Genomic DNA, 12,511 nt, shown 5'->3' on the forward strand with positions numbered 1-12,511 from the left:
CAGAATGCAGCTTGTAGGAGAAGTGTGTGCAGTTGCTGGCGGTGGCTCTGGCCAAAAAGTAGCACCTTCTAGAACAGAGCTATCATGGGTAACTTGTAGTACAATGTGTAGGAATGGCAGCAAGCAACAGTACTTAAGGTGAGCTTTGAAGACGGATCTTCTAAAAACAGTGTTGGTACTGAGCCAATGAATGTGTCACAGTGTTATGGTTGCCTGGAGTGCAAGGCCTGTATAGTATTTGTGGTGATTTGTGGTGGGTGGACCATGCAGAATGTCAGCCTGACATTTGTGTTGCAGATACCGTGTGTTGTAGCGTGCAGTGGGTCTTAAGGCTTCTTTGCTGGGTACACTTGAATTCTGGAGCTCAGGTGTGATGAGGTACATGGACCATGGACATGGACTGTCAGTTTGTGTAGGAGTTGAAAATATATTTTTTTTCACTGCAGGAATACAATTTGTAGTTTGAGTATACATTAGGGAGCAGCGGCCGTTTGTTTTCCTTCTGATCTTGTCATTCTTCAGATTTCTGTAATTATTCTGGTTGCCTTTAGGCAAGACATCCACTTACCTGTCTGCACTCACACAGCTTTTTTACATCATGCTTCCCAATAGTTCACTGCGCGAGGGACCTGGCCTGAGGTATTTGTGGTCCTGAATTCCCTGCTGTGCTCCTCCTGCATGTTCTACTCTAAACTCATTCCTGTAAGGTACTGAGCTTTCTGGCCCTAACCCAGCAAAGCACTTAAGGGCATATTTAACATTAGGTATATAAGTAGTTCCATCCTCTTCATGCCCATGCTTTTAAAATTAAGCATGAACTGGAGCACTTCAGTGCATTGTAACCAAATAGCTCTGCATCCTGTGGAACCTCATTGTAGGTGTGTAATCTCTTTAGCCTCGCATTGCTACTTAGGCCGAAGTTGACATTTGCATTAGGTTTTAATTTTGGATTTGAGTCTGACATTGAAAATTAGTAATTTTTAAGATCTTTGCTTACCAACTTTAAAGTATGTGACTGCTACAAATTCTGGGGAATTGCTCCTTATGAGGACTAGCTAATTCTGGGTTTGTTTTGTGCAGTAGTGTGCACAAAGCATTTTATCCTAGTTGTATCTGTTTATTTTGGACATAGATGATACTGGATTCCCAGAGACATAATCCCTAACTAGCAAGAGGCAAGTGATATCTTATATGAAACTGCTCTGAAAGCATTTTGCAGTTTTATATTCACCTTGTTTTCCTCTGATCACAGTGTTGAGGTGTATGCATTAATGGACTTTAGCATAACTTTTGTGTACGTAAGTGCATCTTCTTGACAATTTCCTTAGTAAATAAATGTGACTTTGTCAATTTCCATTTCTCTTTAGAAACCTGACTGAGCACTAGCAAACATTTTTGGTGCATCACAATTTTGAAATCGAACCTCCTTAGCCAGTGCATAGGAGGAATGCAGGAATTTGTCACAAATTTGCTCCCAGAGCCAGTGAACTTGAAGAAAGGCTTTTTTTCTGTTGTTACATGGCTGAATGGGAGCTTCTATAATATCAGATGTCTCACAGAGATCCCAGGATCTTGTGGATCACAGCCAAGCAGATGAGTAGGAGAAGTGCTCAAATTAGAGAACATGAACAGGAGAGCATTGTAGGATGTTACCAAACCACAATGACAAATCTGGAAATTAGTTTTGCCATTAAAAAAATGTGCATGGGAAGGAAAGGATTCTGCAATTTTTCAGGGAGAAAATAAATAAAAATAAAAATAAAGTATATAGCTATATACCTGTAAGACAAAGAAAAGTTGCTGTCGTTTATATTGAGGTGTTTATTTTATCATGTGCAAAGGCTAAGTAGCTGTGATAGTTACTAAATTATTAACTATCTCGGTTGGATTTTCATCTGCTCTTTAATGCAAGTAAAGTAAAATAACAGTCTGTTCTTTGAATTTTTGCTTTTTTCAGTGGGTGATAAGTATGTGGGTTGGTATATGCCCCTTAATTTGTTAAGCAAAATTTGGAATGCTAGGACAAATCTTAGCTGGTATAGCTCTACTGAAATGAGATTTTCAGTCAACGGAGTCACATCAGTTTCATCATGGCTATTAATTTGCAGGAATGACATTTGAATTTGTGTGGTAACTCATTCCAAAATGATTCATGGTCTTTTATTTAAGGAAAGAATTACAGACTTCTAAATATCATTTGGTATCAAAATTGATCCCATAATTAATGTTCTAGTAGTAAAGTCATCTCCGGTGTATTACCAGACTGCTAGTATTTAATCTGATGTTTGATAGATTTCTAGAGTGAATATTTCTGGAGTGAATATTTCTGTCCAGTTACACAGAGTTTTCAGTTCATCCCTGTTTGGTGTGGGAGGTAAGCCAAGGGAGACTTGTAAACTCTCACACTGTCTGGAAGAAGAAGAGTTGGTTTTAGTCATCTGGCTTCACTAGGTTTTCTTAGTTGAAATTTTTGAGAGCCTGGGGGCTTTTGAACAGTGGATTCACAAAGTCATTCATATTGGAAGGAACCTTAGAAGAGGTCACCAGTCCAGCCCCGCCGCTCACAGCAAGGTCAGCTCTGAGATCAGACAAGGTTACTCTGGACTTTGTCCTGTCAGATCTTGAAACCAGCAGGGATGGAGACTCCAAAACCTCTCTGGACAACTTGACCTGCCTAATTGTCCTCATAGGGATGTTTTTTAATCTCTTGTCTACTAGAAACCCCCCTGTTTCAGCTGTATCATTACCTCTTGTCCTGCATATGCCTCAGTCAAGAGCCTGGCTTCCTTTCTCTGGTCCTTCTGAAATGGTCAGGCATGATATACCCCTGGTGAATCCATGCTGGCTTTTCCCAGTCACTTGATTATTCTTCTTCTTGTGCCCAGAAATGGTTTCCAAGAGGATTTGCTCCATGATTTTCGCAGAGAAAATGTGAGACTGGTCAAAGTGTAGTTCTTCAGGTCATCTTTGTCTTTTTTTGAAGATGGGTGCAGTATTTGCCTTTATTCAGTTTGGAGACTTCACATGATCTCCAAAACTTTTGAAATACATGAGAATGGCCTTGTAGTGTCATCAGACAGTGTCTCAGCATCTTCTTGCAGATCCCATCTGCCCCACCCATGGACTTCTACAAGCTGAGATTTCTTAAGAGGTCCCTGTCTTAGTCCTCTTTCAGTACTGATTGTTCCTCTCCTTCTTGAACTCTGCAGGTACAAAGGACTGCATGACCTTGCCAGTGAAGTACAGAGCCTTGTCTGCATCCACTGGCAGTAAATGACCAGACCTGTTCAGCAGCTGCTGCTGCACATTTTCATTGTTTATTCCTTTATTGCTAATGTGGTGGTAGAAGCTCTTCTTGTTGCCCATAATATCCCTTGCGAGTTTCAAAACCAGGTGGGCTTGGGCTTTCCTAACACCAAACCCTACCTGTCCAGGCAGGTCTTCCTTAGTCACTTGTTCCTGCTTCCACCTCCTTTATACATTTTTTTCTGCATTGTAGTTCTATCATGACTTCCCTGCTTAGCTAGACACCATCTCCTGATAAGTCTGCTTGTTTTCCTGAGTTTTGTGTTTGAAGGAGGTTGTCCTGAAAGACCTGGTGGCTTTCCTGAGCTCCATTTCCCTTCAAAGCTGCCTCTCAGGGGATCCCACTAAACAGTTCCCTGAACAAGCTGAAGCCTATTCTCCAGCTCTTTACACTGCTGTTTTTTCCTCACCGCCCTCAGGATTCTAAACCCAAGTTATTTCATAGTTATTACAGTGAAGGCTGCCATTGTTTATCATGTCTCCAGTCAGTTCTTCCATGTTTGTGAGTAGCAAATCTAGAAGAGCATCACCCTTCACTGACTTCATAGGATTGACAAAATCTGGGGTTCCATCTCCTTCACTTTGCTCCCAGAGCTCTGTAGTCCTGATCTGCACTAGGCAGTGCCTGTGATGTCTACAGGGATATGCAACAATGGGTAACGGTCCAATGTATGGAAAATCATTGGCAGTGTCTCTGCAATGTGGTGGATTTGAGCCCCTAACAAAGAAAAACAAAACCAAACAAAGAACTTCTCTTGCTTTCTGCTGATCTTCTGTTCAAGCTCAGATGGTTTAAAAACCTTCCTTAATGGAGCCTGTTCTCCCTCACTGGTTATTAGGACACTTTATCAATTCTGCAAACTCAGATCTGAAAGGCAGAGGAGAAGGAGCATTTCTGCTGCTGTACAGTCACAAATTTCTAGCCTCCCACTATCTCAGGAGTCTCCACCAACCCCTTGCTCAAGCAAAGCCTCTGACTGTGGCTCTTGCCTTGTGTCTTGAGGCTCAGGATCTTGCCTCTGCAAGGTCTCTGTGAAGACCCCTCTCATTTCCTGCTCATCCTCCCTGATTTCTTGCAGTCTGCTCACCTGGAATGGTTTGTCCATCCAGCATTACTGTGCAGTACACAAATTAAAACACCTTATGGAAATAAAATTTTGGAACAGCTCGTCTCCTAATTCCTTAGCCTTAAAAAAGTTTTGCTGCATGCACCTATATTTAAGTTTGTTACCCTCTGATATAATAAAAATTGATGCAGGAGGTTGAAGGGTGGTGAAGTTAAGAAACAATGAGGTCTCAGAAGTATTGTATTGTTCCAGTGTTCCAGTGTTGACTATTCCTATATGCTGCTTGCAAGTTTTGTATCCTTATGTATAGCTGCATCTGTTCATTCACTCTGAATGCTCAGACATTTTACTTTTTGGCCAGCTGCAATATGTTGAGTGCTGTGTGAGCTAAAAATGCTGTCCATCTCTCTGAGACATGTGATATAAAATAATCAGGAGTAAATCAAGACAGAAAATAGAAGTGTGAACATGGTTGCTGCAGCTGGAATCATACGGAGATAAATCTGAAACTGAGATGCAACACAGAAAATGAGTATAAATACCTTTCACACCAATAACCAAACAGCATAGGGGGGTGAACTTAAAAGCAAAATGCCAGTTAATTCAAGAGATCTTTGGGCTTACCTGTGCAAGTGAAGATTTTGGGGGACTGTGGAATAGAACAGAGGGTGAAACTGAATAGTTAAAAAAAGTATGGTCTTCTAGAGCAATCTTGTCTTTTCTTTCGCTTCTCTTGTTTTTGTATGAGCCTGAAAATGTTACAGGGTAGACAGATAGATGATTGTGGAGATGGGTGACTCTTCAAGTTTAAAGAAAGTTTAGACTATAAATGCATTTCAAGGGTGGATTTAGCTGTGAAAGAAAAAGCTTGGGAAGGCCCTACAGTGCTGTAACCCCATTAGTCACAGTGGAAGAGGTAAAAGGGCTTGTTAAAAAAATAAATGCACATGGAAAAGGGCTGACAGAAGGGCGAAAGCAGCAGCTGCACCCTGGAGGGAATGGGCAAGCTGGAGAAATAGGTTGCAAAAGAGAGAAGGCAATTTTTGTTGCGACTTCCCACCGTCTAAATTTCCCCTCTTCATATCTGTATTAGCTCAATGTCACATCGACCCTCCCTCTAGCAAGCAGAGGGAGGGGAGGAGGCTTATACATGTGTCAGTACTGGTTCTTCAGTCACATGAGGAGGGTGCACTGATAAGACACTAGTTACTTTACTAGTATGTGGGTCAAAATAAAATCTGGCAGCAAAGCTTTACAGAAACTGGATGAGTCCTCCCCTCTTCTGTGATCTTGTCGTACAGAGTCTGCAAGGAACCTAGGGTGGTTTGTTTTTCTTGCACTACTATAAAGTGCACTGCAGTAAAAAACAAAACAAAATCTTAATTCTGGTGGAAATGAAAGCTTCACCTCCTCACTCCTTAACCTGAGTGAAGGCTCATTGTGTGCACCAGTGCTGGAGTTTTGTTAGCTTCTGATCAAATGAAAAAATGAGTTAACTTTTTCTACCTTGAAGTGTTTGCAATCACTCTTTCACCCTCTATATCTAAAACAGAGCTCCATGGTACTGGACTCTCATGCCTAAGTGGGTGTCGAGGGTTAAGATTGCGGGGTGACAATAAAACCCTGGCAGATGTATTGTTAACCTCCTCTCCCCCCCACTTCCCCCTTTTTGCCCCTCCCTCTTCCCCCTTCCCACTAAGGAGAGACGATTGGGAGGAAAGAAGGACAGAGAGAAGAGAGTTGGAAAAATTAACAATGTTTTACTAATGCTACTAATAAGAATAGAGAAAATAATACAAAATATACAAAACCAATCTTGAAAGTCTCAGCAACTGCAGAGCCGGCAACCAAAGTCCTGGATTGGACTCTGCAGGCAACCAGAGCTGGATTCAGTCTCTCACTAGGCCTCAGTTTGCAGGGACGACTAGCAAGGTCCTCTCCTAATGTCGGCCATAAGCAGAAGGGAAAAGGGCAAAGGGACGAGATCCTCGTGGTCTCCCACTTTATATGAAGTATTCACGTGAATGGGATGTTATACACAGTTGGTCAGTTTCTTGGTCACTTGCTTCTCATTGCCCCTCTCGGGAGATGTCCATCCGTGCTTATCAATAAGTTTGCATTCCATTGCTATGTTTACCAAAACATGTGTCTGGTTCTCCAGGAAAATGCAGCTAATATGAAGGCTTTAGCTGACAGGCAAAATTCACTAAAAGAGAAACTTGTTTTTAGCAAAACCAGGACAGTGGGTTTTAATGAAGTTCTGTGCCAGTACATGGCAGTTCCTGTGCCTTCTTCCTGCCGCAAGAAAAAAAAAAAACAAACAAAAACCTTTAAATAAAAAATTTAATCAAGTCTTCTTTTACTCCAAGTGGCTGTTGTTGCAAGCTAATTAAATTAATTCAGATGACTGAAAAACATTTTAATTGACTTAGGATTACAGTTCTCAAAAAAAAAAAATTCTATATGAAAAGACTTTTTGGGGTTAAGTCAGCATCCTAGCATGCAACAGTTGAATTCAGCTGTTACTGTGTTATGGTTTCGCTTCATAACTTTGAGAAATGCCTTCACCTTTCTGCAAAATGTCAGTTTTAATGGTCCATTCTCACACTTTGACTTGTGCATTAAAGCAAAATAGTTCCTTGCACTCACAGGGTTCCAGTGGGTTTAGGAATCCGTCCTTGAAGCTGAGATGCAGAGCTTTGTAAGCTGAGCTATGGGGCTTGTTCCCAAGGACGTGGTCCTACCTGAGCTCTTCCCCCACCTTCCTTTGCCTGCTGGTCCTTTGTGCCAGCACTGACATCTGTGCAGCCACATGTTCATGTGATGCGGAGAATGACTCAAAATTTAGGTAGGTAGGTGGATTTACAGACCTTCTTCTAGGCACATGATTTCCTTAACCAAGCTCACTTGAAAGCATGATACTAATAGAAGGGAAGGGGAGGTAGAACTTGGCTGGGGTTGGACCTGTTTGGAGAGCAGGTGAGATCACACCTTTGGCAGCATCCGCCACGGAGGTTTGACTTAAAGCAATGACAGGACTGCAAAATGGAGGTGCTGCTTGCTAGGGGGAGATCTGGGCTTGTGCAGAGTGTGGGGCAGCAGCCATCTCTCACCTTGTGAATGACCTTATTCTCTCACATCAGGGCTTCCTTTCTGCACTTGATCATCTACAGTCGGAGTTATTTGGTTTTGTTTTTACTTCCACAAGATACAGGGATTTCCTGCATGATGTTTTCTTTTGTGAGCTGCTGACACGTGTTTGTCACTTAACTTCCTCCAGAATTGTAGATGACATCTTGATTATAAAGTTCACACAGGTACATTTATGTTCTCCCTGACATGAACTTTATGCTGCTTTATCTCGTTTTTATATTTGTCTAGTATGCAAGTCTCAACTTCCTTTAGTGTAAAGCAGGAAACCAGAAAGGGGAGGATGAAGCTCCTCATTTTCTTACATATAAACACACAAAAAAAGTCTGTGTGTCTGAAGGGCCTCCTTTCTCCAGAATATTTGCATGCCTCTAAAAGGGGTGGCTGAATGTATCTGTAGCCCTCATGGTAGGTGCAGCCAGGTGATGGCAAATCATGGCTTCATTGGGAAGACCTGGAAATTCACAATAAGCCCAAGACATTATGTTCCAAAAAGGAGAGATTCTTCTGCAAAGTAACATGCTGCTGTTAGGCCAAGTCTGTGTCCTACTGAGGTCAGTGATTTAGCTGCAGTGGGTAAAATCTCTATCACAGACGTGACCAGTTGCCATGTATAAAAAAGCAGTAGTCATGTTTCATATGCAATTTCCAATGATATATTGCTCTGAAATTATGTCAGAATTAAAATGTTACCTGAAGTGTTGTCTAAAGCTTGAGATCTCTGTGAAAGTCCTCTCTTTCTTAACGTTTTACTGTATAGGTGAATGATTTTGTAATAGCTTTCTCTTATATCTGATTTTCAGGAGGCACGATCAATCAAGAAATTACCTACCTTGATTCACTCTGGATTAGTGGCTGTTTATGGCACAGTTGTTATGAATCAGATAGTTCTCTTTTTGGGAACAGACGATGGACAATTACTGAAGGTAAGCTGAGTGCGGCAGTTCTTCCATTCTCCATCTGCTGCTGCTACTGTGTTTAAGTGGGTAAATGTTTCCTTGTTTACACACTGTATTATAAACAGATAAAATACCCTGAATCTCTGTTTGTTTTTTGTTTGTTTATGAAGTAACTGCCATACTGTTACTTGGAGAGCAAGATAACTTTCAAAAGCAATTATATATCCTGCTTAAAATTCATGGAAACATCTTGTTAAACTGCTAATGCCCACAGTGTCAGTTTACGGACTATGTAGCTCTCAGTTGCTCTGTCTTTTGTTTCCTTCCTTGCTTTGATTTTTCCAGTAGAAATATTAAATATTGTTATGTTTTGGGAACAAAGAAAGGGAACATATTTCCTTGTTTGTTAGCTTATCTGTGTGATGTGAATAGCTGTCCATTAGAGAGAAAAGTCAAGATTCATTTTGCCTTAGCTTCTGAATAGGTGACCTATGCTAGTTTAAATCAATCACCTAGAAGTAGAAGTCGTCTTATCTCATTATCAAACTTTTCAACCGTACAGTCAAATGTCTTTTATGCTTTAATTTTTTTCTGGGCTTTGCAAGAATGTGCATTTCCTGTCTACACTGCAAAGGATGACTCTCATTTTTTGTTTTTATTAAGGAGGCAGTTGGAGAGGAATATATTAGAGAGCTTGAAGAGCATTTGCCCATTTGACCTCACCCTGCTTTTGATAATGAAATATGAAATTGAAGTCTTCCTGTTTCTCCTTAGCACAGTGGAGATCATGAACATATCTCCCTTGTTTAATCATATTTATGGAAAACCTTATATCAATGTTGGCATGCTTATTAACTTGCAAAATAAAGTTTCTGTTGCTTCGGGTTCTCTTGAATTCTGTGAGAAGGGTGGTGGAAAACTGTAGAGTTGGGCAGGGTCAGAAAAAAAATACCACCTCTGATGTATACTCACAGAAGCCACATGTCCTGAAGACATTAATCAGTAACTTGTGTAAGTTCTTTTTTACTTTATGCGTATCTGGATGTTAATTTGTTTTCTGAAGGCTAATACTTTCTTTTCCATTCATAGGAGTACTTAACACATTATGACTTTGGGATACAGGCATCTCTTCCACATTCACTTTCTGCATCAATCAGGAACATAGTTGGTGGGAGGGACATTTCATACACTAAACCAGTGCCAGATTCAGGGCAAAAGGTGTCTGGCGTGGATTCTGTTGAAATTCTCTTCTGGTGGCCTTTTACTCCTTCTTCCTGCAGTTTAAGAGCCACTGCAGTAGCTGAATTGAATCAGGGCACCGTAAACCATCTCAGAAGCTCTGATGTAGCTGAAATTAGGCTTTTGTTTAAAATACGAACTGATAAATAAAAGGACTTGTGAATAATTTATTTTCATGTGTTTCAGGCTATTCTTAATGAGGATATGGAATCTAATTGCCCAGAGGTTTTATACGAAATTAAGGAAGAAACCTCCATTTTCCCCAAACTTCGACTTGATCCAGTAGATAACAACTACATCTATCTGTCCTCTGCCAATAAGGTAAGCACAATATTATATAAAATAATAAATTCAAATAAACTACTGCTTTAAGGATTTCTGGTACTTTATAAGTTATGCATCAGTTTGGGTCAGAGTTAGACCTTAAATATCCAAATTGCAGTTGCCAGCTTTACATCTAATATCTGGTTACGTTATCTAAGTTTGGGCTGCACTTCTGCAGAGCTCGGAAGAGCCTACAGTGTCATGGTGCTGCCCACTGTTGCTACACCCTTAAACCCATGATTATTTGATGTCACTCTGTTGGGAGAGTCTTTGTTTCTCTTTTTCCTGGAGGCATCATGCAGAATCAAGCTTGGAGGTAGCAAACAAAGCTTGTAAACTCTTTGGACACGGAGTTTCTCTGAATTAGCAATCCAGGTATTGACAGGTCAGGGTTTGCTAGTCAATTATGAAGTTTCTCATATGGAGAAATCTCATAATTTGAGAGATGGGTTTGAAATCTTAGTTCTGCTGAAATCAATGGTAAAATTCTCATTGTCTTCAGTTAGGCATAGACTTTGAAAGAAAAAAACAAACAAACCAAAAACGTGATCAGAAGTGATTAATGTGCACACATAGTGAAGCCAAGGCATTCAGCAATCCCTGGTCGCTCCTGCATGTGAACAAATGCATCAGAGCTACATCTCATGCAGGAGCTGGTGCAGTTGTTGGAGCACATTCTGCAGCAGGGTACTGAGCAGCAGCTCCACAAATTCAGCTCAGCAGCAGGGAAGATGGCAGGGAAAATGTAGGGACTAAGTGTCCATCTTAGCTGGACAGGATTTCACCCAGCACTTTATTACCTTCACTTAGAATAAAATTGCTTTTCAAGCAGCGAACATAATGTTTTAGCCTGCTGGCTGAAGGAGTGGGTAAGTTGGTAGGAGAACAACTGACTGATACAAACCATCTATCACAAATGCAGGAGGGATCAGTATTTCAGTCAAAAGCATATGTGGATATTCAAAGTAAAGACTTGGATTTTCTTTACCTTTAGTAAAAAGCAGGTTGTAATAGAGGAAAAACAGCTTTTGGGAATAAATGCCTTTCTGTAATCATGTCTTGGAGCTTAAATAAGGCTTCTACACTGTCTTTTTAAACTTGCTAGTAGTCTAGGCTGTTGGCCGGTTTCTGAACTGAGTCTCTCACACACCTTCAGATAAATTGAATTTTACAAGATACGGCTGAAAAAAACAGTAAACAGTAAATATAGTTCTGCAGAAAGCAGAACTGTTCACAAAATATAACAACTTTTAATTCTTGCAGGTTTGTAAAAAATGGTTTGAATTAGGAATATTTTTCTTACTAATATTATTAATTAACATTGTTGTTAATAACATTATTTGTATTCAGTATTTGTAATCAGCTTTCTCTTTTTCTTTTTCCTTTCCTTTTCTGAAAATGGCTGGCTAGGATATTCGAGCTGAATGTACAAGTATAGCTACATACAGTATAGCCACAATTACATTTACGTATTGAAATAGCATTTTCATGCATGCTAAGTAGTTGCATGTGTTTGTTCTAGTGTGCACATGCAGTTACCTGACATGGTGATGCAAACACAGATGCATTTTGTTTTGCGCATGCATTTTTGGATGCACCTTCATCAATCATTTAAAAATCTCAGTTGTGATGAGAGGAAAATGATGTTCTGCTAAGCAGAACATTATTTGGAAGATATACCTCCTTTCTATTGTTATCTATAATTCACTATGCTGATTAGTTTTTCCTGCATTACTCTGTCCATGCTGGCCTTGTCATTGTCAGAGGAGTTTCATCATCTGATGACAAAATACAGCGTGTGTAAAATAGGCTGCATTTTTCTATCCAAAGGTCTTTTGACAGAGGGGAGTCTATAAGGAAACTTTCCTGACGTTATCGTGCTTGGTTGCAGTCAGGTTTTTAATGGTAACCCTCAATTTCACTGTTTATGAAGGCTGTTTTAATTCAGTGTGTTATTGCATTCTTTCCTTTTAGGTAAGAAGAATACCAGTTGCAAATTGTGGCAGATATGTTTCCCAGCAAGAATGCTTATCTGCAAAGGATCCTTACTGTGGGTGGTGTTCTTCAAATCAAAGGTATTTTTTTTGTATTTTAGACTTTCATATAAAAACAATGCATTATTAGTCAGTGTACATTTTGTCTGTCTTGGGGCTATTCAGTATCAAGTTTATATCTGCTGTATTTTTATGGAATCAGATAGCCATAAGTGTGAGACACTTTGTTGTCATGTGAAAGGGAGCTCTGCACCTTTTGAAGAATACGTTAACCCTCAAATTTTTGGTACCTATCCATAAAATCTATGTTGGGTTAAAAAGGGTAAATTAATTTGGTTTTAGAACAGGTGTTTTTGTTTTCCAAAGTGATTGAGAGATAAAATTATGTAGTCGTATTTGAAGCATCTTGATAGCTAGGAGCATCTTGCGTGTGAAAACAGAAAAGTGTGCTCAGTTGTCTTCAATATTCCTAGCTCCTTGCTTTGGAACCACTGCCTTTGGTTTAGGTCAGAGGATAATTTATTTCTAAACA

General features: G+C 40.1%; 1 protein-coding gene across 2 annotated transcripts in view; it reads left to right on the forward strand.

Moving 5' to 3' along the window:
* The window catches only part of PLXNC1 (plexin C1), a 71,521-nt gene that overhangs the window by 3,221 nt on the left and 55,789 nt on the right, over positions 1-12,511 (forward strand). For both annotated transcript variants that reach the window (XM_013368959.3, XM_065042757.1), the window contains exons 2-4: positions 8,327-8,449; positions 9,848-9,982; positions 11,960-12,060. In XM_013368959.3, coding sequence (XP_013224413.2) covers positions 8,327-8,449; positions 9,848-9,982; positions 11,960-12,060 — 359 coding nt within the window. The remainder of the gene's footprint in view (positions 1-8,326; positions 8,450-9,847; positions 9,983-11,959; positions 12,061-12,511) is intronic.

The sequence above is a fragment of the Columba livia genome, chromosome 1 (genome assembly GCF_036013475.1).
Source record: "Columba livia isolate bColLiv1 breed racing homer chromosome 1, bColLiv1.pat.W.v2, whole genome shotgun sequence".
Lineage (NCBI taxonomy): Eukaryota > Metazoa > Chordata > Aves > Columbiformes > Columbidae > Columba > Columba livia.